The sequence below is a fragment of the Aphelocoma coerulescens genome, chromosome 1A (assembly GCF_041296385.1).
Source record: "Aphelocoma coerulescens isolate FSJ_1873_10779 chromosome 1A, UR_Acoe_1.0, whole genome shotgun sequence".
NCBI classification, from domain to species: domain Eukaryota; kingdom Metazoa; phylum Chordata; class Aves; order Passeriformes; family Corvidae; genus Aphelocoma; species Aphelocoma coerulescens.
Genome location: NC_091014.1, coordinates 52,671,073 through 52,696,846, shown reverse-complemented (window position 1 = coordinate 52,696,846; position 25,774 = coordinate 52,671,073). Strand labels below are relative to the sequence as shown.

The 25,774-nt window shown below is 44.2% G+C and overlaps 1 protein-coding gene across 2 annotated transcripts; it reads right to left on the bottom strand.

Annotated features, from left to right (window-relative positions):
* Positions 1-2,645: 2,645 nt before the first annotated feature.
* On the bottom strand, positions 2,646-23,450 carry RANGAP1 (Ran GTPase activating protein 1). 2 transcript variants are annotated; one of them, XM_069002695.1, is made up of 16 exons: positions 23,344-23,450; positions 21,003-21,141; positions 19,716-19,843; positions 18,741-18,800; positions 17,902-18,081; positions 16,949-17,083; positions 15,622-15,780; positions 15,333-15,446; positions 13,750-13,849; positions 12,963-13,047; positions 12,432-12,576; positions 11,849-11,962; positions 11,434-11,536; positions 9,665-9,753; positions 7,774-7,895; positions 2,646-3,464 (listed from the first exon to the last, which is right to left on the bottom strand). In XM_069002695.1, exons 2-16 carry the CDS (start codon positions 21,112-21,114, stop codon positions 3,395-3,397), a joined length of 1,716 nt encoding a protein of 571 aa, XP_068858796.1. In that variant the 5' UTR covers positions 21,115-21,141; positions 23,344-23,450; the 3' UTR covers positions 2,646-3,394. The 2 variants fall into 2 exon arrangements, with proteins under 2 accessions (XP_068858796.1, XP_068858797.1); XM_069002696.1 differs by lacking the exon at positions 23,344-23,450 and adding an exon at positions 22,678-22,711.
* Positions 23,451-25,774: the final 2,324 nt, after the last annotated feature.

Below are 25,774 nucleotides of genomic sequence, written 5' to 3'. Positions count from 1 at the left end.
ACGTTTACAGCCCTCCACTCTCCTCATTTCGTTTCTTTGCTTGTTTAGAAGAGGCTGGGGTGGCAGTGCCTGCATGACACATCATTAGCTTACAGAAGGATATGGAGGCATTCATTTTCCTCCCAGACTGTTGTTTCACTCTCCTGGGGAACAGGAGCAGATCTGCAGCCTGACAAAAATCTGGAAGGTTTGATATTGGTATTTCCTTCCCCTATTCAGCAATCTCAGCTGCCAGAACCAGTATGTCCCAGTACGGACACTGGCTTCTTCCCAGACCTACCAGCCATCCCTGACCTCCACCTAAGGGACAGTGTGGTAGAGTGGCTCTGGCCAGGCAGTTTCAGTGGTCTGGGGAACCTTGACCACTTCCACCAGAACTACAACCTCTCTGACCTGTCCTTGGCCACCCAGCATCTCAGCAGCAACGGCACCTGCCAGCCAGTGTGGAATCACCCACCACATCCACCATCACCCCCACCACAACTCTGGCCACTGTCCAGCTCACTCTGCTCCCCTCTGCCTGGCCCTTCCATCATCGCCCCTGGCCAGGAGCACCCTCCCCTGCCTCGACAACAGCCTGGACAGCAAAACCTCCCTGGTAGTGGCCTGAGTTCTGCTGAAGAACCATGGAGAGGGGGAGATGAGATACCAGGCACTGAATGTCACATCTGGCCTTTCCCCAGCCTCACCCCAGGCTTTTATTTTGTTCATTTACCCAGCAATGATCTCACCAGCTTCAGTTTCTACCAAGGCTGCTGGGAGCCAGCTGGTCTTTACTCTCCCTGATGGGGCATAGGACATGAAGGCACCACACCTGAACTTCCACTTGTTGAGGGCCTAACCTGCCTCTGCCAGGCCAGATACTTTTGCTTTCCATTTGTTTGACCTCCGTCTGCAAGGAGCTGGATCCCATTACTACCGCTACAGGGTTTCACTGCTCCCAGATGTGCCCAGAACTGCTCCATGCAGAGCTCTGCACCATCCCTGACTTGCTGGGCTGAAGAAGTTCAAACTAAAAATCCATCTGACAACAGCAGTGCTTTTGGGGTGAAAGGGCTGCACAAGACAGGCTGAAGCAGCACTGGAATGACCCCACATTCCTCCAGGGCACCACAGGGAAAGCCAGAGGCTGGGAATTGCTGATTCTGGTTTCTTAAAATTGCTCCCAGATGCTTTTTCCTAATCCAGAAGCAATTTTAAGGGACTTCTGAGTCCATGTCCTATTTAGAAGCGAATCTGTCTTCTGCAGAGACAACTGATTCTACCCTTATACCCCCCTTTTTCCTACAGACATCTCGACACGAAATACCAGGTGAAAATCTTATTTCTAAATATTGTTTGCTTCTGAAAAACCTTATGGGATCAACCCCTTATGCTTGCCTGCTGCTATGGCTTGGCTACTCAAAGCTTGTTGCACAGGTTTCCCCCAAAATCTGACACACAGGTCCTTGTGCAAGCAGCAGATCCCTCTGGCCTTTCCAGGCTCCTTGCACAGACAGGACCTTGCCACACAACATGATCCATGGGACCCACTGCAGATGGACTCCTGTAGAGGTTGACCCCATGGCTTGGCTCTGCATTGCATTCCTCTTCTTCCTGACCCTTCTCCACAGCAGAGGGACACAAAGAGCAGCAAGAGACCAGGAAGCCTCAAAGAAAGCTACACTAGGTTCAAGACTTACAGAAACTACTTTAAAAAGGTTTTTTGTGTCTCAATTTTGCCCTCGAGCTCACAGAAAAACTTAACAAGGACAGGATGAGGTGGAGAAGGCAGGGCTGAGACTGCAGTGATTGAAACTCCTGTAGGTGCAGATAAAAATCAACCTTCAGTTGATTTTTACCAGTTTGGACACAGGGGAGTTCAGCTTCAGCCTGGGAAACTGGAATAAAATGCATTTTGCTCTTAGCCTTAGGGCAGCATCTTTTTAATGAGGGGACACTGCTCTTATACAAAAGCCAGCACTTTGCTACCAGAATGATAAGACATGCTGCTTTCTTGAGTCTGCTGGATCACAGCCACACCAAACTTCCCCCAGCCACCCCAGTTTCACCAGAACAGGCTCACATACTGGAGGAATTTAAGCAAAGGGTGTATCCAAGTAGATCTGGCACATACCACACACTATTTCATTCCAGTGTCTCAAGCCTTTTTTTCTGTCCATGCTGCTGCACACCCTGTCAGTTCACACCAAGCTTTTCCTGCACCAAGGCCAAGCATGTGCCAGCTGTGGCCCACACTGCCTCTCACAACAAAGGGACAGCCAACTCCATCTCCTTGCCTTCGTCCCAGGACTATTTATCCTGCATGTCAACGGTAAGGGAGGATGAACAGTCTCCAACTGAAAACAGAGAGGGAAGGAACAACTCTGCGCTGCCTAAACAGATGTGTTCCTTCTCAGAGGCTTGGAAGAAGATGGAGCAGGACCAGCCTGTGATTTTGTGTGCTCAGGAGTGGTACAGGCAGGTACCACAAACTCATATGGACAATCCTCCAGACAGCTTTAGTAGCATCTGCTACTACTTGTTCAGTGGAAGAGAAAAGCACAGCCTTCTCTCTCCATATTCTTACACAGGCTTGGCTTTCAAACACATGAACAGTGCACACAGGCCTGGTGTTTTGTCAAAGGGAAGAGAAAGGAAACACATTCCACAGGAATTTCATGGATTGTATTAATTTCCAAACCGAGCTTAATTAATTAGGCTGAGAAGGAAAAGGGCAGGAAGAATGAACAACACAGGCAATGGCAAAAAAAAATTTACAATAAAATATGCTTGCTCCCTTAAGCAATGGCCACCAGGATCAGTACCACTACACAAATATTCCAAGCCACAGCAGAAGGGGAAGAGTATATTAAAATAAAAATCAGCCACACACTGCCTTTGACAACAGACTTGAAAGAAGAACCAGAGGGGGGATCACACCTCACCCCTCTGACCCATGAGCAGCACCCCCTGTGGCCCAGAGAAGCAGGGCAGCAGCAGCACAGCCTCCCTATGGCACAGTGCTAAATGGAGTCAAAGTCCAATAAAATAAAATGCCCAAGTGGGTTGATCCAGATGAGAGCTCTTCTGGGCCCCGTGTTAGTCTTGGCACACCCTTGCCAATGCAACCAAAATGGAGAACTCTTCAATTCATGCTGAGCTCACAGCAGTACGGACTTAGTTTAGCGTAAGCACCTGCCCTACAGATCAGGGAATCACTTCAAGAGGAGTAGGAAGACAATTCAGCAGGATTTGTTCAAGTTTATGAAAGCAGAAGGAAGGGCAGAGTTTCTACAGGGAGAAAAAAAGGACAGTGTGTCTGTACAGCCTCTGGGATCCTCTCCCACTACACAGCTCCGAGTTCTCTGCTGATGACAGTCCTATGAGGAAGGAAGGGCACATCTCCTGTCTCTTACAGCTGGTGGAGGGTCTGTAAGAGCATGTGGCGAGCAAATGAACAGGAGTCAAGAGCACGGTTTGGTCTGTGGAAAGAAGAGAGATAGATTTAAAATACAGAATTTAAGAATGGCTTTGTGTCTGTCTTTGAGCAAATAAACACTATTTCCAATGCATTGGGCATGTATGCCCCAAAACCTACAAATTTTACCCTCAGTTATCTCTTCCAAAACCATTCCATCATTGCTGCCCAGATCACTGCTTCCCCTTCAGAGCCTGCTGTGGAAAACTCTCTCTCCTGTTGCTAAGTCCAAGTCAGGAAGACAATTGCCAAGAATGAAAACTTTTATTTTCATAACTATAAACAATCTGCTGCTGACTTTTATGTCTACAGCCCAGTGTCTCATTTTGGGTAGAATGATGGAGGTAGGGGTGGAAACCCCCTTCCCTCTCTTCTGACAATGGGATTTTCCATGAAGTTTCACTGTTTAGAGCCCCAAAACACAGGAGATGACTTTTTGAGCACTCAAATCTTTTCTCACCAAGTCATCTGCTATCTATAATCTGATGGTGACTTTGGTCTTGGGACTTTTTAAGTCTTTTAAAGAGGCAACATAACCTCCTGTCCTCTCCTTCCCTCAGGTCAATAGCATCTGACTAGCTTTGCTGGGCCACCTTCCAGGGTGCCTTACAAACAGCACACAGAACCTGCAGAACATGATCTGAAAGGGCCCAAGACAGAGGTTGCAAAAGGTAATCAGACTTACACAGAATAATCTTTTCCTTGAAAGTAAACAATGGGAATACACTCAAAGAAGGGTTAACGTGAGGCTAAATTTCTGTAATGTTCCCATCGCCTCCCAGTAATGTATATTTCTGTTTCTGCAGGCTAATTGCTGGCTCAGCATCACTGAAACTTCTACCCGTCTCTATCCATCCACTAGGGAACTTCCTCCAAAGAATTTTAATCCAATGCTTTCCACTGTTCTGAGAATGCAAATCATTAATTTTACCTCTCTCCCACCTCACCACAGCAAAATAACCTTTAACAATGAACAACTGTGAAGCCTACTCAAGTTGGAAAAGAAGGGTGAGCTGAAATAAAGAATGGAATATCTAGGAAGGAGCAAGTTCACCTCCAGGTGTATAGCACAGGAACAAGAGCTGCAGAGGTCATTTGGTACAGCACTCCATGGCTGCTGCCACTTAACAGAAGCACATCTTGGAGAAGACTTAACCCTTTTTATTCCCCCCACCAAGAGTCATTCAATGCCTTGCACTGAACACACAGTGTCACAGAATTACAGCTTGGAGTTTATTTTCAACATGGCTGGGAGAAGTATTTCAGCCCTCATCTTTAGAGGACCCAGCCCTGTTTGCAATGAGGGGGCTGGTTCCATCCAGGCAGCTGCCCATTTTTGGAAATAGAGAACCTGGACTGCTGATGTTGATCACAGACAAGATCCCTCAGCCCCCTCTCCCAACACTAAGCTCCACAGCAAATAAGGAGGATTTTATTGCTAGAGGAGGCCATCTGCCTGCCACTCTGTGCTGCAGACTGTTGAAAGAGACATGTGATGCAATTCAACAGCAAGGAGCAGCATAAAAAAAACCCAAAAAAACCAACCAACCAACCAAAAACCCCCATCACCTCCAGCAAGTCACAAGTGGGCAGGCAGACATCCACATATTTTCAGTATTTCCACCTAAAAAATTATGGAAAAGCACATGTGGATTCACAGCACCCTCTTGTGTCCAAAAAATTCAAATAAGGCTTGACAGCAAGCAGAGTAAGATGGATGCTGTTTACAGTCTGTATCCATAATTCTGTAATTACTATTGAATTGTTTTTGCCTACAAAAACAGATTGTCAAAAAAGGAAGAAGGTAAGTGACTACTCCAGAAGCTCCTTGCAGTGAAAGACAGCAGAGCTCTGGCCTAGGCAGCTACAAGAACTTTTCAGCTCTAAAAGCCCAAAAGAGCTAACTGCAAACCAAAAGGAGAAAAAATAAATAGAAAATACCACAAAAATGCATACCAGTTTTCTGGTATGTGAAGTGAAGGAACCATGGGTTTGACAGAGTGGACGTAGATTTGTTGCAGAAACAGAGGCCACATGAGCTCTGACTATTACTAGGTAAAGGTTTAACTTTAGGATTGCAATTTTACTCTGGTTGAATTCCAAGAGGAGACAAGGGATAGTGGTTAATTGAGAAGCTGTGTGATGGTTTTGGCTGGACTAGTTAATTTTCTTCACAGGAGATGCAGTGTTTTGGATTTGTGCTGGAAGCAGTGCTGGTAACACAGGGATGTTTCAGTGACTGCTGAGCAGTGCTCACACAGCTGTTGTCCTTAGGGAAAGCACTGTAAGAAATGCTTATGTTTATATAACAAAGATAGATTGCTTGTATCTAGTGTGGCCTTCATTATGCAGCACAGGACAAAAGTTTCCCTATAAAATCACAGCTTGCAACATGTTTGTAAGGCAGAAAACTTCAGCCTGAAGAATTTCATAGCACCAGGGATAGTGGAAGCTTGGCATTAGCACAGTACATACCACAGGAAGGCAGACAGATCTGCCTTCCACTGAGAGAGGCTCTCACTGAGCTTCTGCAAAACCTATGAACAGTCTCATACTTTCACCAAGAGACTCTCCCCTCTTGTTCTTGTAGTGAACTGCTGGCTCTGGATTCAAAAGGTTCTTTCTTATTGAATTCATGAAGACCAAAATTTCACTCTTTGTCACATACAGCATCATCTACAGCTTAAAAACACTTATTGGGAGAAGGCTACATGCACACATACAGGGAGAGGGGAGACAACTATCTTTTCTGAACAAAATTTGTCAGGATGCTTAGAGTTAAGAGGCTCCTCTGGGAGTTGCTTGACATAAACAATTAGGACAGTCAAATGCCCTGTATTCTCAGCTTCCAGCAATTTAAATTCCATTTTGAGGGCTGGGGCTTGATCAACAAGCAAGAGCAAGGTAGCAGTGTAAGAAACAGCAGAAATTCAGTGATGTGTCTGGGTAACTTCACAAGGCAAGTCCTGGTACTTCTTGCTTAAACCTATAATGATTGAGTTGGAGGTGTATTTGTTCAGTTGGTAAAGCATATGGTCACTGGCTTGTAACTGCCTTAACCTGATCAACACAAAGAGAGGACACAACAGGCAAAGTGCTTCACAAGAAGGGCCTCCAGGTAGCATTTGCACATGTGTAAACAAGATACATTTTTTTTCCAAAACTGACCTTAGCATGGTTGGTGTTTATGCACACAAACCACTGCTACATATCAGCTTTGACAGCTTCAGCCACACCAATGCTTGGAAAAATTCTTTTCCCCTATCATAACTGGCCAGCTTCCAAGCCCAGTGGAACCAAGACAGACTACCAATATTTGACTGCATTCCTACTGTCTGTGTTTCATACTGACCACAACTATCTCATGCCGCCACCTTTCACCAGGAAGGGATCCTAAGCAGCTGCATATAACCCATATACCATGAAATTGAGAAGGCTTAAGCTTCACTCTGCAACCTGCTAGAAAGCTGCTCTCACCCTACACAGCACATGGTCCATGCTGAGCCAGCCACCAAGCCCCAAACTGATTTCAGGGTTCTGCTGTTTTGCCTAGTGACATTTTTGGACTGTTTTTCCTTTGACTGTTGAACAGTAGCATGCAATCCTATTGCAAATCTATTTGGTGGGGTTTTGTCCCCTAAATCTCATCAATGCTGAAGTTGACACTGATTTAATTCAGGAGAAATATGGTTTCCATAGCCATTTAATACATTAAAAAAGCTAAAGCTGGTGGGCATAGGGGTTGGTTCTATGCCTATAGTGGAAGTAACAACATTAAGTACAGGCAGCTTCTTCAGTACTTATGCTCCCAATTTAGTTCTCAGAAAAATCACTACCTTGGTTGCTGTCACAGTAGGAAGTTCCATTTAAAAACAAATTCAGTCTTTGCATTTTGCAGTTTCATCTGCTGGTGTTCAGTGTCTCACAGCATGACAACACTGGTAGAGCCCTGCTGACCCTCTTAACGCTGAAGGATGACTTGGAGGGCATAGTTAGACCCCAGTGTACCCAGCAGGTTTCCTTAAGCTCAAAACAGCTCTTCTGTGAGAGGCATTAGCAGTCTCTGCTTCAGAGCCACTTCTTTGCAAAGCCAACTTCCCACTTTTCCTTCTTTAGGATTAAGATTCTGTTTTTATCTCTGAACCTCACATACTGCAGTAAACAAGATAAAATAGAGGCCCATTAAGATATTAATTCTTGATTTCAGACCAGGCATTTAGTGGGCTTTCACAACAGCTTACATGTAGCTATTAACCCTCAAACAGTTCCACAAGCTCCCACAGAGACGACTGCATGGCAAATACAATACTCACTTTGTAACAAAAGCAGAGAGAACTGGGGCCAGGGATTTAGGGAAATAATCCTGCTGGACCATATGGTTCAAGGTCATGAGAATACCATAGAGGCTTGGAACAGTTTTGATCTTCTCTTCACTCTGAGAAATGGACAAGAAGTCAGACATCAGACAACTGGGATTTGATTTAACCTGCTGTAATTCACAGACAATGAATTCTCTGCTGAATGTAGCAGAGAAAGCTGGTCACTAGATTAAGTACAAGACAGAGGTGGCCAATTCCATAGTCTCCCAGCACCAGCACCTGAAATAACATATCAAGAACATTCTAGTACTTATCAACTGACAGCAGTAGTAATAGGGAAAGGGAAGTAGTGAACCTCCAAGTGAAACAGCCAAATCTTCTCAGATGCTCTGTGTCAAAGTATTCTCCTGAGGAATTTCACCAGACTTCAATCCATAAAGCATTCAGTTGCCTTAATTTTTTTGTATTATTCTATAGCTCATTTTTATACCATCTCCAGCTCTTCATCAGGCTCCCTCCAGAACTTGATGCAGTGTTCCCAGGACTGATCTCACAATTATGTACAAGATAAAGCCAATAGTCATCCCCTCACTTACATGACACATAAGTTATTCTTACTCCTAATGTGATGCTACCCTACACGTCCCAACTCTTACATTGCTCCCATTTATTTCTCCACAGGCATTTCAACACAACCCCTCATTCTGCAGACAGGACATAGACCTGTGTTGCTGCTGTATGACCTTGGAGTTCACAGTATTAATATCTGTTGCTCACATGCTTCCAGCTACATAGGACTGAAAATGGAGTATGCACCTTCCCCACATGTAGGGGGCTGGTGATGAATTAGGCATATCACAGATGACAATCAGCAGACTGATCCTCCAGGGCTTTATCATCAGTGCCACTTCCTGGCCTCAGAGAACTCTTCTGGAGCACAGGTCTGTGCTTTGTGCCTCATGCATATTGCTATTTTCCATATGGGCAAGAGGTAGGTAGCAGTCCTCAGAACAGGCATTCTGCCACCTTGGGTTCCATTGATCTTTCTGATAAGTGGGAAGCTCAGTGTTGGTCCAGTGTACAATGAACACAGAGAGAGGCTAAACTGATTTTTAGGAAATTAAGTCATATCTGTGCATGTCAACAAGGGTTTGGAACCCAACCTGGATATTACCAGAAAGACATTCATAAACCTATTTAATAGCAGGCTGCTATAACAGATTATGGCTTTTCTGTAGTTTAGAATTGTCTTAGTCCAAGTTTCCATTCTCAGCTTCAAGGTCTTAAGGCAGTGAAAAACACTAATCCTAGTAGCACACGCAGGCAAAGGTGTCTAAGTCTGCAGACAGAACCTCTCCACAGTCACCTCACTGAAAATAAAGCTACTAATTCTGTGCAAATCACAGGTTTCCTACTGACCCTCCATCTTCTCACAGTAAGTTTATTACTTGTAACTAATAACTTAACACTAGCATTTGGCAAATAAGCATGAAGTTGAATGCCACTGATCCGGCATGAGTAGCAGATAAACATTTTTGAGACATGCTCTCAAGAAATGCCCTAAAGGACCCCATTAACTAATAATATTGACATGGCTTTTATGGACACCACAGTCCAGCAGCAGCACTACTGCCCTGCCTTCAGGGGAGGACAGAATACAGAGCACATTAAGCAGGAGATGTACAAAAAGGTGACACATTCTTCATCCTAATGCAACCTCGCAATTTGCAGTTTCTGCTGGACCTGCAGACTTCCATTGTCCCTGGGCATCAGGCATGCACAGGCACCCAGCTGCTTCCATGGCAACATAATTACCCAAAATCCTGCCAGTCTGGTCTTCAACAGCCTAAACAGACCATGACTTAACTCTTTCCTGCTTCCTCACCTTAAGTAGCCCCATGTGGACCAAGAGGTTTGTGATGAATGCATCTGAATTAAATGTGGCAGAACTGAAGGCTTTTTTCATCAAGGCATCTAAAAAGAGATAAGCACATTATTTTTAGCTATACAGATAAAGGACACCTATGGATTTTAAGATTTAGACGGATCATACAGAAACTCAGCTGTTAAATGAGTTTTGTGACATCGTATCTGTTAAGACTTCATTTGTCTCTATAGCTATAAGCTCTGAAACACTCAGACAAGTAAAAACTCTTAAGTATAAGGGAGAAAAAACCAAATTCAAAAAAATCCAACAAAACACAAAGCTCACATGAGAATTCCCACACTGCCAAGCTTCAGATGCAGTACACCCCAGTCCTATGCACCACCAGATGCTCTGCCTGGTGCATTTGAGCATGCATGCTGTGTGCATACATGCATATAAACACAGTTAGATGAACTAGAGCACCAAGAGGTAGAGCCTTGACTTCTTAAAGGCCAGCAACAACTCGCCTTTCATTTGAAACCACAAGGAATGAGAGAACACAATGAGAAAGTTTGTTCAGCTGTTTTCTGGGCTCCCTCAAGACCAATACTGTGCCACAAACAATGGGCAAACCAGTGCTTTAACCTCTCATGTTTACAGGGTGGGCAAGGCAACCCACTTTTGACCTCTGACAATTCTGTTTTCTTAGAATGGGCAGAATTCACTAGAGTTGATGTAGAACAGTGCCAGACATTAACCAGGGCCCTCACTGTCAGCTGATGGCTACTTTTATGGAAGGAAAGTAATTGCCAAGTTCTACCTTGGCAATTAGAAGCAGGAATAAAGATAAACACTTCAGACAACAGTAATATCCTTTGTTCCATTTTTTACTGGAGATAACTCATAACAGGCATGAGCCAAGGTGCACTAGCGAGGTGCCAACTGACTATTTTTCACTGACTGGACCCATAACCAGCTGCAGAGAAGTATTGTGTTACTGTTTGTAAGACAACAGTTTCACCATGTCTGTGAATTCCAAACAAAGAAATTTCAAACTAGGGAAACATACAGTATGCCACCTTAAATGGTCTTAAAAATAATTAATCCATCTCTTTTGCACAATACTGATTGGTAGTTCATGTATGGGAGAAATGAACTGCTGGGGGATTCAAAAAAGATGAAAGGCAGTGCTCAGATACCCAGGAATGTTTGGAAGTTCCTATTTCCAAGCAAAAACATGAAGGGATGTTATTAGTCCACACACTAATCAGACCTAACCCAAATTACTACTCCACAATATAGTGTGAGAAAAGGTCCCTTGGTTGAAGATTGCTTTGGAATGTTGGAAGTCTTTGCTTCCTGAAGAAATTAAAGATGTTTCAGACTGATAAAGGGAGACATCAACTAGGAGTTCTCTCTTTACAGTCTCATAACATTACACTAGGGAGGCTACTTCCAGCAAAACACTTTTTAAATAAACAGCCTTGGAAAGGTAACTGACCTTGAAACCCAGAACTACTGGCTATTGAGAGCCCAGCATCAAGGAGATGCAGTAAGGGCAGTAGTGGCTCACTACAAGAGTCATTGCCCAGCTTTGGAAGCACAAAGTATGCCAGGTTCAGAATGAATCTTCCACTCCACACAACAGCAGGGCACAGCTTGGCACTGTTATCCGCCAGGGACAAAAAGGCCCAATGGCCTGGCCCACAGGGGCCTTGTCCCACCTTGCAGTGGTGTCTATGGCACTGAACCAGGTCACACCAGAAAGTGAAGAAAGGCCCAGTCACCTGTTGTTTCATGCACTGCTGTTTTCACTGGGGCTTCATCTTTGAAGACTGAGGATATCCTTAGGAGAGTTGCAACTACTTTCTCTACATCAGATGTATCTGTCTGAAAGAGAAAAATAGAGATCAGTTCACTGCTAGACAGCTACACAACATGGATCTCTGCTAGGGCTGTGGCAAGAATTACAGCCTTCAGCTGACTGACATCAGCTTTGCCTTGGCCATATGACAAGGCACAAGCAACAAAATTACTCTATGTAGAAGCTCTGATGCCAGTTTAAGCATTAACTGTGTCATCTGCTTCCATAAGGTTCTTTGGGATCACTGGAGAAAAGATGCAAATCTAGGTCAAGTTATCACCTCTGGCAAAACAACTTTGAGGGAAAAATCAAGCCCAGACAAGCACCAATGCACCTACCTGCTGAGCTATCAGCACTGAGCACTTTGGTCCTAGTCGCAGCAGCTTCTCTGGTGATGGGAAAGCAAGGAACGTGGCAACATCCACAGGAGGAGATGGCACTGGAGTTGAAGCCTGAAACAGGCAGAATCCATCTCAAGTTTACTCTTGGAAGTAAATAAATTGGTTCAGCAAAAGCAGATGGGACAGGTCAGGGCACAGCTATACCAGGTCAGAATTTGTTCTGTTTGAAAACAGCCTGAGGCTGACCTAAGCCCAGAGTTGGAATGGCCAGGATATGCTAGCACAAGGGCATGCCACTGCATGTACAAGGTCCCCACCACTTTCTGAACATGGAAGACTTTTGCTACAACCACTACTCAGCCTTTCCCTCCATGCATGTGTACACCATGCACACTTTACAACACACACTTTTCAACTAATCCATTTTATTTCCTGAATGTTATCTCCCTGTTACAATAGTGCCAGCCCATGCAGCAATGTGACTGCCTGTCAGCACTTCAAGTTCAGACACCAGGATCTCATTTCCTCCTTTACGCTCCTCCATCTGATGAAACAAGAATCCATCTGGAAGTAAGCTTACCTGTGAATCAATTATCTTCTTAGGAGTCAGTGACTCCTGTTCTTCTGCTCCTCTCTCTTCCAGCTGTTGCTGTTCCTCCTCCTCCTCTTCCTCCTCATCTTCATCCTCCTCCTCCTCTTCATCTTCCTCCTCCCCTTCATCATCACTAAGGTTGAATGTTACACATTCCATTAATTACACACTTGGAATTCCTATACACTGGCACTCAAAACTTTACAAGAACAAAAGAGCAGCCTCTCCTCAAAGTCCTACTGCAAGAAGCACATCTGACCTACAACACACCAAGAAGACACTCAATCATCCATCACCCAGCTGAGAATACCAAGAAAAGACCAACAAACAATCTGCAACTAATGCTAAGGTAAGTCCATCAATGAAAACCAGACAAGTTTAAGACATCCTTGGCTATGCTCCACACTCAGATCAACATCTATCAGCAATGAGAGAGTTCTCATTTTAAAATGAGATCAATAAAAGTATTGATGAGAATTGTCAGCAAACTTCCGATTTAAACGCTGGTATCATGCCTACCTCAAAGATCCCAGCACTGATGCCATATTGAAGCCTTCAAGGATCTCATGGAGCTGCTCACATACCTCTTCTCCCAGACAGTTACCTAGGTTGATAGAGGAAAGGGAGCAGACTTGACAGATGCACACAAGTTTGTTCTTGAGGACTTAGCTGTATATTCTTGTCTATCCCTTGTTTCTGAAATCAAACAGTTATATGCCATTTCTGCACAACACCTTAGAGGCAGCAACACAAACCGCACTTATCAGACAGAAGCAAACAGTTGTTAAACAAATTTCAGCAACATTATACAATGGTTGGAGATGAAAATGCCCTAATGTTTGAGTGTTTGAAAGACTTCCTGCTAACTTTCTAAATAGCTCTTGTTCTTAGTAATTCTAAAAGAAGAACACACAGCACAGAACCAGTGAAATGCAGTGGCCCAAAGTATGAACAGCAAAAGCCAAAGTTCTCATACTTCTGCAGAGTTGCACACAGAGGTTTTTGTTTTCAAGTATGAAGAATCTGAGATAACTGAATAATTAGTTTTACTGAAAAAAGGTACAGATATCAGCCTAATCTTTCCACCTTATGAGGAGTATAAAAAATGCTTAAAAATTAACTGAGTTTGTGGTTTAAGAAAACTTTAAAGATCTAACCATTTCTTGTCCCAACATCATGCAAGTTCAGCTACTGTTTTTTATATGCTGACAATTGCAAGAATAGAATGTGGTTCTGTCAACATTCTTCCTAGTGGTTTCTCATTGGAATCAAACCAGACATACTTTGATCTTGCAAACTTACATACCATTGAGATCCAACTTCTCCAGCTCTGTCTTATCTTCAATAGCTTCAGCAACAGTCAGAGCAGCATCTCGTTTGATCTCACAGAAAGACAAATTCAGTTCCTAAGAAGCAGAAGAACATTTTGTCTGCAGAATTCCTATTAACATCATATCCATAAATTTCATGTCCTCACAAGTGTCCTGGAAAGACTCATTTGAAGTGGCTCCCAACAAAAAAAAGTGTTATTAATTGAATATAAACCCTGACATACTCCTACCTCATATACTTAAAAGGGGAATTTTGAAACATACTGGTGTTAAGAGCGGCACTATTAAAGGTGGTAATTTTAAAATACCTACAGATCACTGCTCACCTAAAAGGCAGCAGACATTTCAGATTTGCAGTCAGCTGACTGGAGAGCTTCACTTATCAAGGGTCACAGGAGCACGCCAAAACTCACACTCCAGTAAGTCTAACAGAGGAAGGGCAGCTACTGTACTAAACAGATTGGACATTTCCTTTGACACCTCAGTTACGAGTTAAGGCCTTCAAAAAACCAAGCCATGAGTGGTACTACTTCTGATAGACCCAGCCAACAAAGAAACCATGTGCACTAGTGAGAGTAAAGTTACTCAACAGCCAGACACCATCCCCCACCATTCCCCACTGTGCTCAATCAATCCCTTCCTGAAAAGGGATTGAATATTAACAGCAGAAGAGAAGCAGTCCTTGAACAGAATGAATCAGCTGCAATTGCTTCATGCTGCCCTCCCTTAACCATTTCTGCTCTAGAAGAAAGAATTTAACCTCTGGCTGTTCATCTCAATACCCCATTACTTAAGTTTTCTTGGGAGATTCAGACAAGTTCCAGTAGAACCAGCAGAAGCCCAAGCAAGGGATCACACACCACAAAGAACCTACTTCTTTCTGTACCAGGCTCATACACATAATTAGATATTAGATTAATTTTTGTCTTTGATCGCAAGATTAGGAATCCCATGTTCAGCATCTGTCTCAGGGTAGTTATGACTCATGGCAGGTGTTTCTAGAGATCCTAATTTGCTTACATTATTAATTTGACTTCAGCCTAGCCAGAATGTTGTCAGATTCAAGTCCTGTGCAAATATTGATGTAGGAGGCTGTGGTATCACCAAAAAACTAAAAATACTTGGACCTTTGATTGATGCTCTAACAAAGAAAAAGCATTAACTGTATGAGCTATGAAATGCTGACGAGACTACAAGCTGTTAATGAAGTCCGCTTTGTGTCAGTCCCCACTCATGAAGCTCCGGGGAATTCTAATAGCAGGTACTTCCATTATTAGATTTCTTGAGTAGCACTTGCTGAGTTGAGCCAACAGCTGCAAAAACATCAAGCAAAGACTAAGCAGATCATTGGTACACCTCCACATAGCACAGCCCTAGCTGGATGGTGGGATGCCATTGATCTACAGCACAGCTTGCTGCTTTTCAGTTGTGAGCACAGAACCTGCACAGAACTGAATCCTATTTTAAAGTAATCAGCAGCAGTAGGAGAATGAACAGAAAAACATGAAATGGAAAACTTGGCATTTTTCAAAAGAGCTGGACAGCAAGCAGACAATACCTTTAATTTATGAAGCCCTTCTTTAACAGCATCAGCAATAGCAACAGCACCCTTCGAACGCACCAGGCAGTCCCCAAAGTTGATCACTTCAATCTGCCGAAGAGCCTTCAGGGTCTGCAGAGCAAGACAGCACAGAATTGAAAGTAGACACGCAAGTAAGTGAACATCCTATTACTTCTGGAATGTCATCTTTCCCATTGCAGCATGACATGCAGCTCCACCAATCCAAAGGTGTTAATGTCAACTAGACTTGAGACAAAACTCAAAACGGCTGCTTAAAACAACTCACCTCTGCCATGGCCACAGCTCCTTTCTCTGTGAAGGTGTTGTCATTCAAGTTTATAACCTTAAGCAGTGGGTTGATAGCAAAGGCCTGTGCCAGTGCTGTTATGCCAGGATGGTTAATTCCATTCTGTGGCATATGGACCTCTTCTAGAGTACCAATGATCTACAAAAGGATGTAGATAAAACAGCTTTTATTAAACATACTTCAGCTCAAGAGTATACTGCTCCATTCTTAGGACTTAAAATTGTTTTGAGTTTCAAAACTCTACCAGTTCTTCTACAGTGAATTATTTACCAGCAATTCTGTCACAAATCTAAGTGCAATAGCAGACACATGGCAAGTGTCAGATTAACACAAAGCCCTGATTCAAAGAGACAAGTATCATTGTCCTATATGCCTACTCTAAATAACTTAAAACTAAGAGTTCCTCACCTGCAGTTCTACAACACTAAAACAGACCACACAACATCACTTTAATTTTCTAATTAAAATCTACATTTTGCCTTGACCACAGAAGCAAGCATGTAAGAAAGTTAGTACAAATATTGTTTATGGACTAAACAGCATGTCACGATGATTAACCCCATTTTGGTAGTGCCATTCAATCTTGATTCTCCATGAATCACATTGTTACACAACTCCTAAGTATTTAAAAAGTCTTATTTTTGCCATGATTACTGATTAATCAAAACCACATCTAAGCAGTTCTTTATGAAATAAGTCAGCCTCTAACCTGCAATATCATTGTCAATATGCCTGACAACACGCATTATAACTCAGAAGTCACTTCTAGCAGCAATTGAGGTAAGAAAAGGGAATTAAGGTGGTCCCAACCACAGTGAATTCTCTTCCTCCCAAAAAAGTGCAAGTGGGTCAGTGACAGCTAGAGAAAGCCAGGCAACACTTTAAGCTCTTATCAGATGATCCTAGCAAAAACACTGGGCTGCTTTTGCCAGATGAATGAGCAAAGCGGCACTCAAGAGGACAAGATGGGATACCTTACCCCAGTGCCAGTCAACAACCATTACCATAGAGAGAGGAAAAGAAACAGAACTATTAAATTACTCAGGAGATGACTATTTCTCCCTCAGGTAACTACTTTACACAGCTACTAGTTATGTGTTTGGAAATTTAGGTCACATAAACACTTACCAACTCTAAGTCCACTTGTTGAAGACACCAGTTTCAGCAGCAAGAAACATCATGACTTTAGTGAACAGACCACCAGCTCCTGCCTCCAAGATGAGGCAAACTCTGTGTGCATCAACACTAGCACTGAATCATACCTTGCTCCAATTTGCTGTCAAAGCAGCTCTGGTTTGATACTCACCCCGAAGGCTTCAGCCAGGGCAGTGGCACCATCATTCTCCAGACGATTTCTGCCAGCCACAAATATTTTTAAAGCAAGAGGCTTGCCCTGGGCACTTGATTTCCTGTGACACTCTTTCAGAGCGGCTGCCAGTATCTAAAGATAAAACAAGCAGATTATACTCCCCAGCATATCATTCGACAGGAATCCTACCGTGTTTTGCAGACCACCTCTCAAGAAATACTTTGGGCATCACTGAAACGTACCTTTTCTAGAATAGGGTATACAATAAAACTGTCTCTACCTGCAACACTTGCACACTGTGGTCTCAGGCAAGAATTGATAGTTTTGCAACACTAAAACACACAGAGCCATCAAGAACATTTTGCTTCTAATCAGGCAAGCATATATGGATAGGAAGTTGACCATGAGCTACCAGTACACATTTGAATCAAAGGAATTCTACTGGGCTGCCTTGGGAAAAAGCACTCACAGCAGGTCAGATCCTCCTCTACTTAGCCCTGTGAAATGCATCCAAGCACAGCCTCCAATACCAGGCTCCTACATGGATTTACTGGGGTGAGTCCAGCAAAGGGGGCCAAGGATGATTAAAGAACTGGAGAATTTTACTGACCCCTGAGATTATTAAGGCTGGAGAAGAAAAGGCTCTAGGGGAGATATTATCCATGTGTAAGTATGGATAAGATCTATCTGCCCAGAACAACAAGATGAGGGGCAAAGGTGGTATAAAGAAGGCAGAGTCAGACACAAATGCACACAAGCCAGTGCAGAGAAAATAGCATTTTAACACAAATTCCCTTTATTACTGTGAGGGTTGTTAAACACTGGGATAGACTATTCAGAGTTTGTGAAGTCTCCATATTCAAAACCTGACTAGACAAAAGCCCAAAGAACCTGGTGTAGTTGCCTTGAGCAGGGGAGTTGGCAGTCACCAAAGATGAGACAACCCTTACCTTGCCACCACCAATGCCCATGCCACAGTTATTGAGCTTGAGCTCCTGCAGAGTGTAGCAGGCAGGGCTCTTCAGCAGCGCCTCAAAGCCACGCACACCGTCTGGCCCAAAGGCATTGTCACTCAGGTCCAACTCTACCAGCTGGGCTCCAGCAGTGATGAGTGCATCTCCCAAAGAGATCTGTAAGGAAACAGATGGCAGTGGGTGGGAGGGAATGGATTAACTTTTAGTGACAGCATCACTGCAGTGGCTAGGTATGACAGTGATGCTGCAAAAAAATTTCCACTTTGAAGACATTCTGCAAAGCTGCATGGGGAAATAAAACTTTACTGCTAAATCCAGAGAGGAAGTTGTGCAAATTAAGCTAAAGATAACCATAAAGCAGCTACCAAGACAGTATCCTATCCCTTTAGGTCAAATGCTTTCCAAAGTGAGTTTCCCCCTCCACACTGCTGAAAGAAATACTGTTTTCATCATGTTGAGCTTATGTTCTGGCTTCACAGGACTCAAGGAGACAGAGGTCTGTAATGGTCTTAGAATGAAAGTTAAGCTTTCTAAATAAATCATATGGCTTTGTGTTCTATCTGTTGGGTCATGAAGATGTTTTTCCCAGTGAAAAGTTCCTTCACTAGCATGGACTCGTATTTATCACTTAATCGACTCCTCTCCACCTCATACAGGAAGAGCAAAAGAGAATCAGTCACCTATTCTGAGACATTTAGTGTTAACAGCACAGAGAAGGATCAGCTCTGTACCAAAATACAGACTCATACAAAAAGCATGACAGGTGAGAAAACAGGTTATATTAGTCAGAAGTCTCAGATCTCATTTTTACTTACCAAAGCAGGAGGGATCTCAGACCTTAGCCTCCCTGTGAACATGTCACTCCAATGACACCTCTAAAATAAGAAGCATACAGATAAAACCCACTAAAATATTTAGGTCAACACAGTTGTAATAAACATTTACACATACAAGCTGCTTTATATCACTGGCAACAGCTTAATGCTGTCTCCCTTCCCTTGGGTTGTCATTTGATTGTACTAAAGAGCTGCAAGAATCAGTGTTACAATCACTTTCATTTGCAAGGACAAAGTAACTGAAGTGCACACCATAAACATTATATATACAAGAATTCTTGGTTTTGTTCAAGCTGGATTTTTTTTCTGCTGAGAAAATTACCACAGAAAAAAGCAACAGGAAACAGAAGAATACATTAGGAATGCAGATTTTACTAAGATATGAAGCTCAACAATCCGAACTTAACTTGAAAAGCCACACTTTGATGACTAATGTGTATCAATGTTTCATACCACTCTCCTTCAAGGGACAGTGTAGCATCTCTAGCAGCACAGCATCCCCTTAACATCAGGCCAGAGCAACAGTAGGAAACATAGCTTGGGCAAAGATAAACCTCCTGTTGCATTTCCTCCATTATTTCCTAGCTACTCAGACATTCGCTGAAGACTCACTCTCCAGAAGATCTGACTCAGCTTTCCAGAGAACTTCATTTTGTTGCCATGGCTCTTGGCTTACAGATGCTGCCTTCAGTAGAGGCACTTCTTCACACAGCTTCCTAGCTTCAAGATTGGAAGCCTTCTAAACAGGAAGTCAGGAGTGCAGAAGGTGTTCCCATTATCCCAAAGTCTCCAGGTTATGCTGTATTTTCATAAGGTTGCTCTTCCTACTGGAAGAGCCATCAAGCAAGCTTTGGAGGTAACTCAAGGCAGGCTCCTGCAGGAAGAGCCTAGACAGGCCTTCAGTATTTCCACATTATTTCTTCCCCTTGACTACTCCCCACTTGAGAATCTCACCTTGAGCTCACTTTTCTTCTCCAAGGCTTTGGCAATAACCTTTGCTGCCTCCACACCCACTGTGTTGCCTTCCAGGCGCAAGGCTTCCAGGCCATCAAATTCCTCAATTTGCTTGATCACTTCTTCAGCTGCAAGAAGCAGATAATCTAGTTGGTCTTTCAAACACTGTCTTGGTTACCACAGTAACCCTCAGATCCAGTAATACTTGCTCAACCTCTAGCAAAAACAGGTGAACATTATGTGAAAAGACCCTGAAACAGCAATGGGAACAGAGCTAAAGTGTCAGGTCACCAGAGAGAACATTCTTCATTCCCTACCCTTCCTTTTCATTATTTTTCTCATTCTATTGTGATAGACATCCTCCTATTTGCAAAAATTAATTTCTTTACTTCCCAAATAAAATTCCTCTGCCATTCAGCACGTGGTTTAAAGGCTAGAGTACATGTCCCTACAAAAGTGCAAGGACTAAGTTAAAAGTTGATGGGAATTGGTGTCACATCAACAGGAAGATGTTCCAACTGAGTGGCAAAAGTAATGTCTGTTTAGCAAACATGTCAGGGTGGAACAGTTTAACTCTACAGTAATCCTATGCAAGGCAAAGAAGCAAGCTGCAGTCTCTCCTGCCAATGGGCACTTGTTCCCAAGCTCCAAGGCCTTTCCCCACAGTTCAGTGCCTTTGAACTACTAAACCAATCCATAAAATGCTCCACCTTCAGCATTAGCAAAAAAAAAAAAAAAAAAAGCACTAGAGCAAATAGCCTCTCTGAAAAACACGCTGGTTTTCTTATCTTGGCAGAAACGTTGATATAGGAATATATACATTTTCTCCAGATATTTACATTAGCAGCCACTGTAAGGCTTATTGTGAAACATACATACACCAAGACAGAAAGAAAGTGAGCTGTTGCAGCAGGCTAACATACCAGCCCATTCCTCTGTGCACATCTTGTTCCAAGAGCTGTGATGCACTTCTTCACTGCTTTTAAAAGGAGCACTGACTTCTAATGCCCAGTGACTGTGAAAATCACTTAGAACACCAAGGATACAACAACTGCAAACCAGGCACCCAAACCCCAGTTACAGCAGCTGCAGCACTGCCAGGGCACCAGGTCAAAGCAGGGTACCAGAAGGGAAGGAAATGTCTCTATCAGAAGCAGCTGCAGCTGATGGACCCCTGCATCACAGATACATTATGACCATTTGTCCATGCAGGATCAGCAGAAGGTTTACCACATGATTTTACAACTTCAGGGAGACGCTTCCAAGCACAAAGGTATTTTCTCTTACCATCTTCAGCCGTGTTGAGTTTAAGGCTCTGGCCTTTGAAGCTCAACTGTCCACCACCCACTTTGGTTTTGGCAAGTGACTCCACAAGCTTAGTGATGTCTTCTGATGCCATTTTCCCGCTTTTTCCAAAAGTTGAGAGCTGTCAATTAAAAGAAATTGTCATCATAAAAATTTCTAACTACAATACATAAGCTGTACAAATAATATTTATTTGAACACTAATGTGGCTTTTGTTACTCAGACATCTAATTGAGTTTTCAGTGTCATCAATACTTTCCCCAAAGCTCAATTAAGACAGCTAAGGTAGATTAATAATCCAAAGCCAAACAGTCAGATGGTGCTGATTCTCCCAACACTGGCAAGACTTGGATTTTGATGGAGTTGTTATACTTCATAAATAAACAGTAGGTAAAACTATGGATTAAGGCCACATTAAGACATTACTCTTTGTGCAAGACTAACAATTACAATGTAATACTCCTCTTGTCTCAAACCCCATCCTTTAATTATATATGCTGCATGCTTCCCCTGCTCTCCAAAGCAAGCTAGAATGAACACAGTTGCTTTTCCTTTCCAGTGATATCCCCAGTAGTGCTTTTGTCAGCACTGTTCCAGAACCACCGAGTTGCTGAAAATGTGTGTGCTGCATACAAAACTCCCTCAGCTTTCTGGGTGCCATTTCCTTTCAGATGTTCCACCCAAATTCATCACACATTAAACAGGATGATCTTATACTCACAGTAAATTAGTGAATATTTAGCCTTGAGGCACAAGTTTGAAGCTAGCCATGCCAGGTAGCATCTGCATAGCATTATTTAATGAATATTAATCACTGTGTGAAGGAACCGGCCTCCATCCATTCAGTAGGATAAACTGAGTACATTTCCTATCCCACTACCTCCACTGAGATAAAAGACTACACATAACTAATGCTTACAAACCACACACTTAGACTTTAGATGTCAGAAGGGATGAAGCTTCATTCCTGCTACAGAAAACTGGTTCCCTTCCATTCTTGTCTGATTTAGAAGTGATCCCACACTCTCTCTTAGAGCTCAACAGCACTGGTTTTAAAATAACCCCTATACAGAAGCTGTATATACATGCTTTCCTCCTGACATCCATCTGTGAAGCCTCCAGTTTTGCCAGAGTATGGCTTCTCCTCAGGGGTCTTTAATTTTAATATTGCTTTTGGAAACAAGAGGGGAAAATCTCCAAGGCTGAAGAACTTAATTTTTCTAGGATTACTATCCTCTCAGGTAGGTGCTGCCAGTACAAAGAAACCCACATGACTTACTCCACTCCTACCAGACCACACTGACATCAAACTTGTGGACACCCACAGCCTCTGCCAATCCAACATTGAGAAGGAAGAAAAAAGAGGACATGCTCCAAACCATGACTTTACCAGACAGGAAGAGAAGTTAACATCTGAAGAGGTCAGTCTGTTCACCTAGTTCAATTAACAACTTTACTTTTAAAAACCAGTTCCGTTCTACTATGATCATCTTCTTTACAGATGTACTCATCCTCTTGGCTTCTCTTTCCCTTGAATCTCCTTTGTCATTCTTCACCTTACACACAGACTACCTCCTAATCTCAACATACAAATCCAGCATCACATCCTGAAGCATGTTTTATAGCACACGTCAGCCACACCCAACTGTCAACCTACCAGAGGTCTCTTCACTGTTAATTCTTCTGCAGAGAAAGCTTGGGGGAAAAAAAAAAAAAAAAAAGGAAAGAAAAAAAAAAGAGTTAGTCTGTTTGGCAATTCCAAGATCTGGAAATGCCTAAAGACAGGTTTCCTACTCACTTAAAGGCTGTATGAAACTTTATCCTTCCTGATGATCAAAAAAGTTAGTTCAGACGAATGCTTTAATTACAACACTTCGTCGACCCCAACAGACAACACTCCGGCTACCTGCTGCTCGCCCAGCAACAAGGGGCATGGCAGCGCGGGGCGGCAGCCAGAGGTCCCCGCCCCGCCAGCCCCTGACAGCCTCCCCGCGCCGCTCGGTCCAGGGGCGGCCGACGGCTCCCCTCTTCCCCTGCGGGAGCTGCCGAGCGCCGGCCACACGCTCCCCGCCGGCCCCACGTAACGGGGCCCAAAGCACGGCCGGAACGCCCCTTCCCGCTCCGCGCGGGGAGCGGGAGTGTGGAGAGGGACCCGCGGACAGACACGCGTGACCCGCGCCCACGACGGGGGACCCCCGCCCGCGCGTGGGAGCGCCCCCCGCAGGCGGGGCCGAGGAGCGCGTCAGCCCGCGGGACCGCCTCACCTCGCGCGCGGCCCCCCCCGCCGGCCGCTAACGGCGGCTGCCGCTGCCGCTCCTCTCACCTCCCCTCCCCTCCTCGGGGGTTCCGCCGCCGGTGGCTGCCGGGGAAGGCGCGGGAGCCTCGCGCCGCCGCCGCGCCGGGGCCGCTGGGTGAGGGGCGGGCGGGGGAGGCGGAGGATTTGAACGCCGGCAGTTCTGCTCCCCGCTCCGGGATTGGCTTTGCGCCGTGACGTCACGGGACGCGCCCTACCGCCGCACCGCAGCCCGGCCGGCCTCGCCGCGCCGCGCGTGGGCGGGGCTTCGGGGGCGCGCGCGACGGCGGGCGCGGGGCACGCCGGGAGCTGTAGTCCTGCCCCTGCCCTCAGCTCCGGGTGCGGCGGCCCCACCCAGCGGCCTGAACGTTCTGCCACGTTCGGAACCCGCGTTCGCGGAAATGTCGCTGGCGGGGAGCTCCCGCAAGCCCGCACATGGGACACGAGCACCTTCTGATATGAAGCCTCGCCTAGATAATGTCCCTGCGGGTCTCCAGTTTGTACTTGGCATGTTACTGTCAGACTGTTCTGCTAAGGAAGGCATTTCACAGAATCACAGAATCTGTTAGCTTGGAAAAGACCTCTGAGATCATCGAGTCCAACCTATGACCAAACAACACCTTGTCAACCAGACCATGGCACTGAGTGCCACATTCAGTCTTTCCTTAAACACCTCCAGGGACGGTGACAACACCACCTCTCTGGGCAGCCCATCCCAATGCCCAGTCACCCCTTCTGTGACAAAATTCTTCCTAATGGCCAACCTAAACCTCCTCTGGCACAGCATCAGACTATGTCCTCTCATCCTGTCGCTTTCACCCTGGAGTGCAAAGTCATTCCTGCTTAAGGATGCAAAGAAACCCTTGGTTTGTGTGACAGCTTTGTGTGCACATTGTGAATGACATTTTCTTCCTAAGTATAGAAATGAAAGTACATCGGATGAGGCCAGGTGAGCTGTGCACAGACCTGCCTGCTACTGCAGTGGGCTTGCACAGCACCTCAGTCCCTTCTCTGCAACCTACAGGCACCGATGTGGGTACCATTTCAGGTGGCAGATACCTGGTGAGATCACTATTGAGGTGGGCCATAGGTAGGATTTATTCTGCCATTTAGTCCCAAAACATTGTAAGGGGCATTTTCCAGTCTCACAAATTTCCCAACAGTGGTTTTAATAAGCAACAGCAAATGCTTGTATGGACCCAAGAAAAGAATGTCAGTAGTCGATCGTGCTTGGTGACCAGCCTCACAAATAGTAAGAGAAGTTTCCTTTGCAACTGAAGAAAATTAAGAACCACGTAGACAGTAGACTATGGTTGTATGTGAGAAGCATAAAGCTGCCAGAATATGTAGAGCTGATGAGGGAGTAAATTAGTGTGATCTGGAGAAGGAGCTGGAACCTGGAAAATATAAGCAAGAAATTTGGCACTGGATATTAGTTCCTCACAATTTTTAGTAATAAACAGGATCTTATCAAATACATCAGATTCCCTTCCCTGTCGTTCTCCCAAATATTGGGTGTGCCAGAGGGGCAAGAATAAAGGCACTGACAATAGATGCAGCTATATTGGAATGTAGGTGTACCATGCCGCTGAAGCATAGATCCAGACATTCATTCTTCCTAAAAATAGCTTTACAAATCAAGTAACTTCTATGACCCTGTATCTAGTTTGTAGAAGGGGTTTGCAGTGTTTTGACTCTTGCTACCTGCACATGAGATTGAGACCTCAATGATCATGCTTGCAAACTGTGAAAATCTTCATGTTAAACACTAAAGAAAGATTTTACTTCATGAGAGGAGCGGTACATGTCGAATCATGACCTTGCAGGACACATCTCAGTCTTGCAGGCAAAGGAAATTGGGATGGAGGAAAGCACAACATGACATTCAATTGACAAATGCAGTCTTGAAAATGAATGTTCTTAAATTAAAAACCAGTGCTTATTCCAGCATAACTCTTGATAGTGTGTACATTTTGGTTTTGTTCCCCTTTTTCCTCATCCTCTCTTAACCTTTCTTCTTATCCAGTGGTGATGTCTTTTCCTTTCACAGGTGCTGCAGGGTTGAAGGTGTCCCGGGCTCTGTGAGTCATTTGGTGATGGCGCCGTGAGGCTGCCCTCCCACTGTGCTCTGGCATATCTGCTCTCCCTATGTTTACTTTCTGCCTCCAGACCTGCTCCACCTTTCTTCTGCCCAAAACCACCCCATCAAACAGGGTTTGTCATTTAATGTACATTTTGCCCAGCATCTGCACCAGACGCCCAGGTTCTACTCATTGTCACGGTGTTACCACCTTAAATTAGGAAATAACAAATCTTCTGAAGAGTTAATAAAAATAAACATTGTCTTAGCCATGGATAGTAGCAATCTTTGGATCAAAATCAATCCCTAAAAATGTGCATTGTGATAAAATATTGTGAAGAGCATTAGATAGCGTTATCCAGTGTCATGAAGTACACTATA

Coding starts and splice junctions, on each gene's coding strand:
- RANGAP1 (XM_069002695.1), bottom strand. CDS start 21,114: ATGGCATCAGAAGACATCACTAAGCTTGTGGAGTCACTTGCCAAAACC. Junction 18,801..19,715: donor AGAAGAAAAGTGAGCTCAAG/GTGAGATTCTCA, acceptor TTCTTATTTTAG/AGGTGTCATTGGAGTGACAT. Junction 12,577..12,962: donor TCAGTGCTGGGATCTTTGAG/GTAGGCATGATA, acceptor ATTCAACCTTAG/TGATGATGAAGGGGAGGAGG.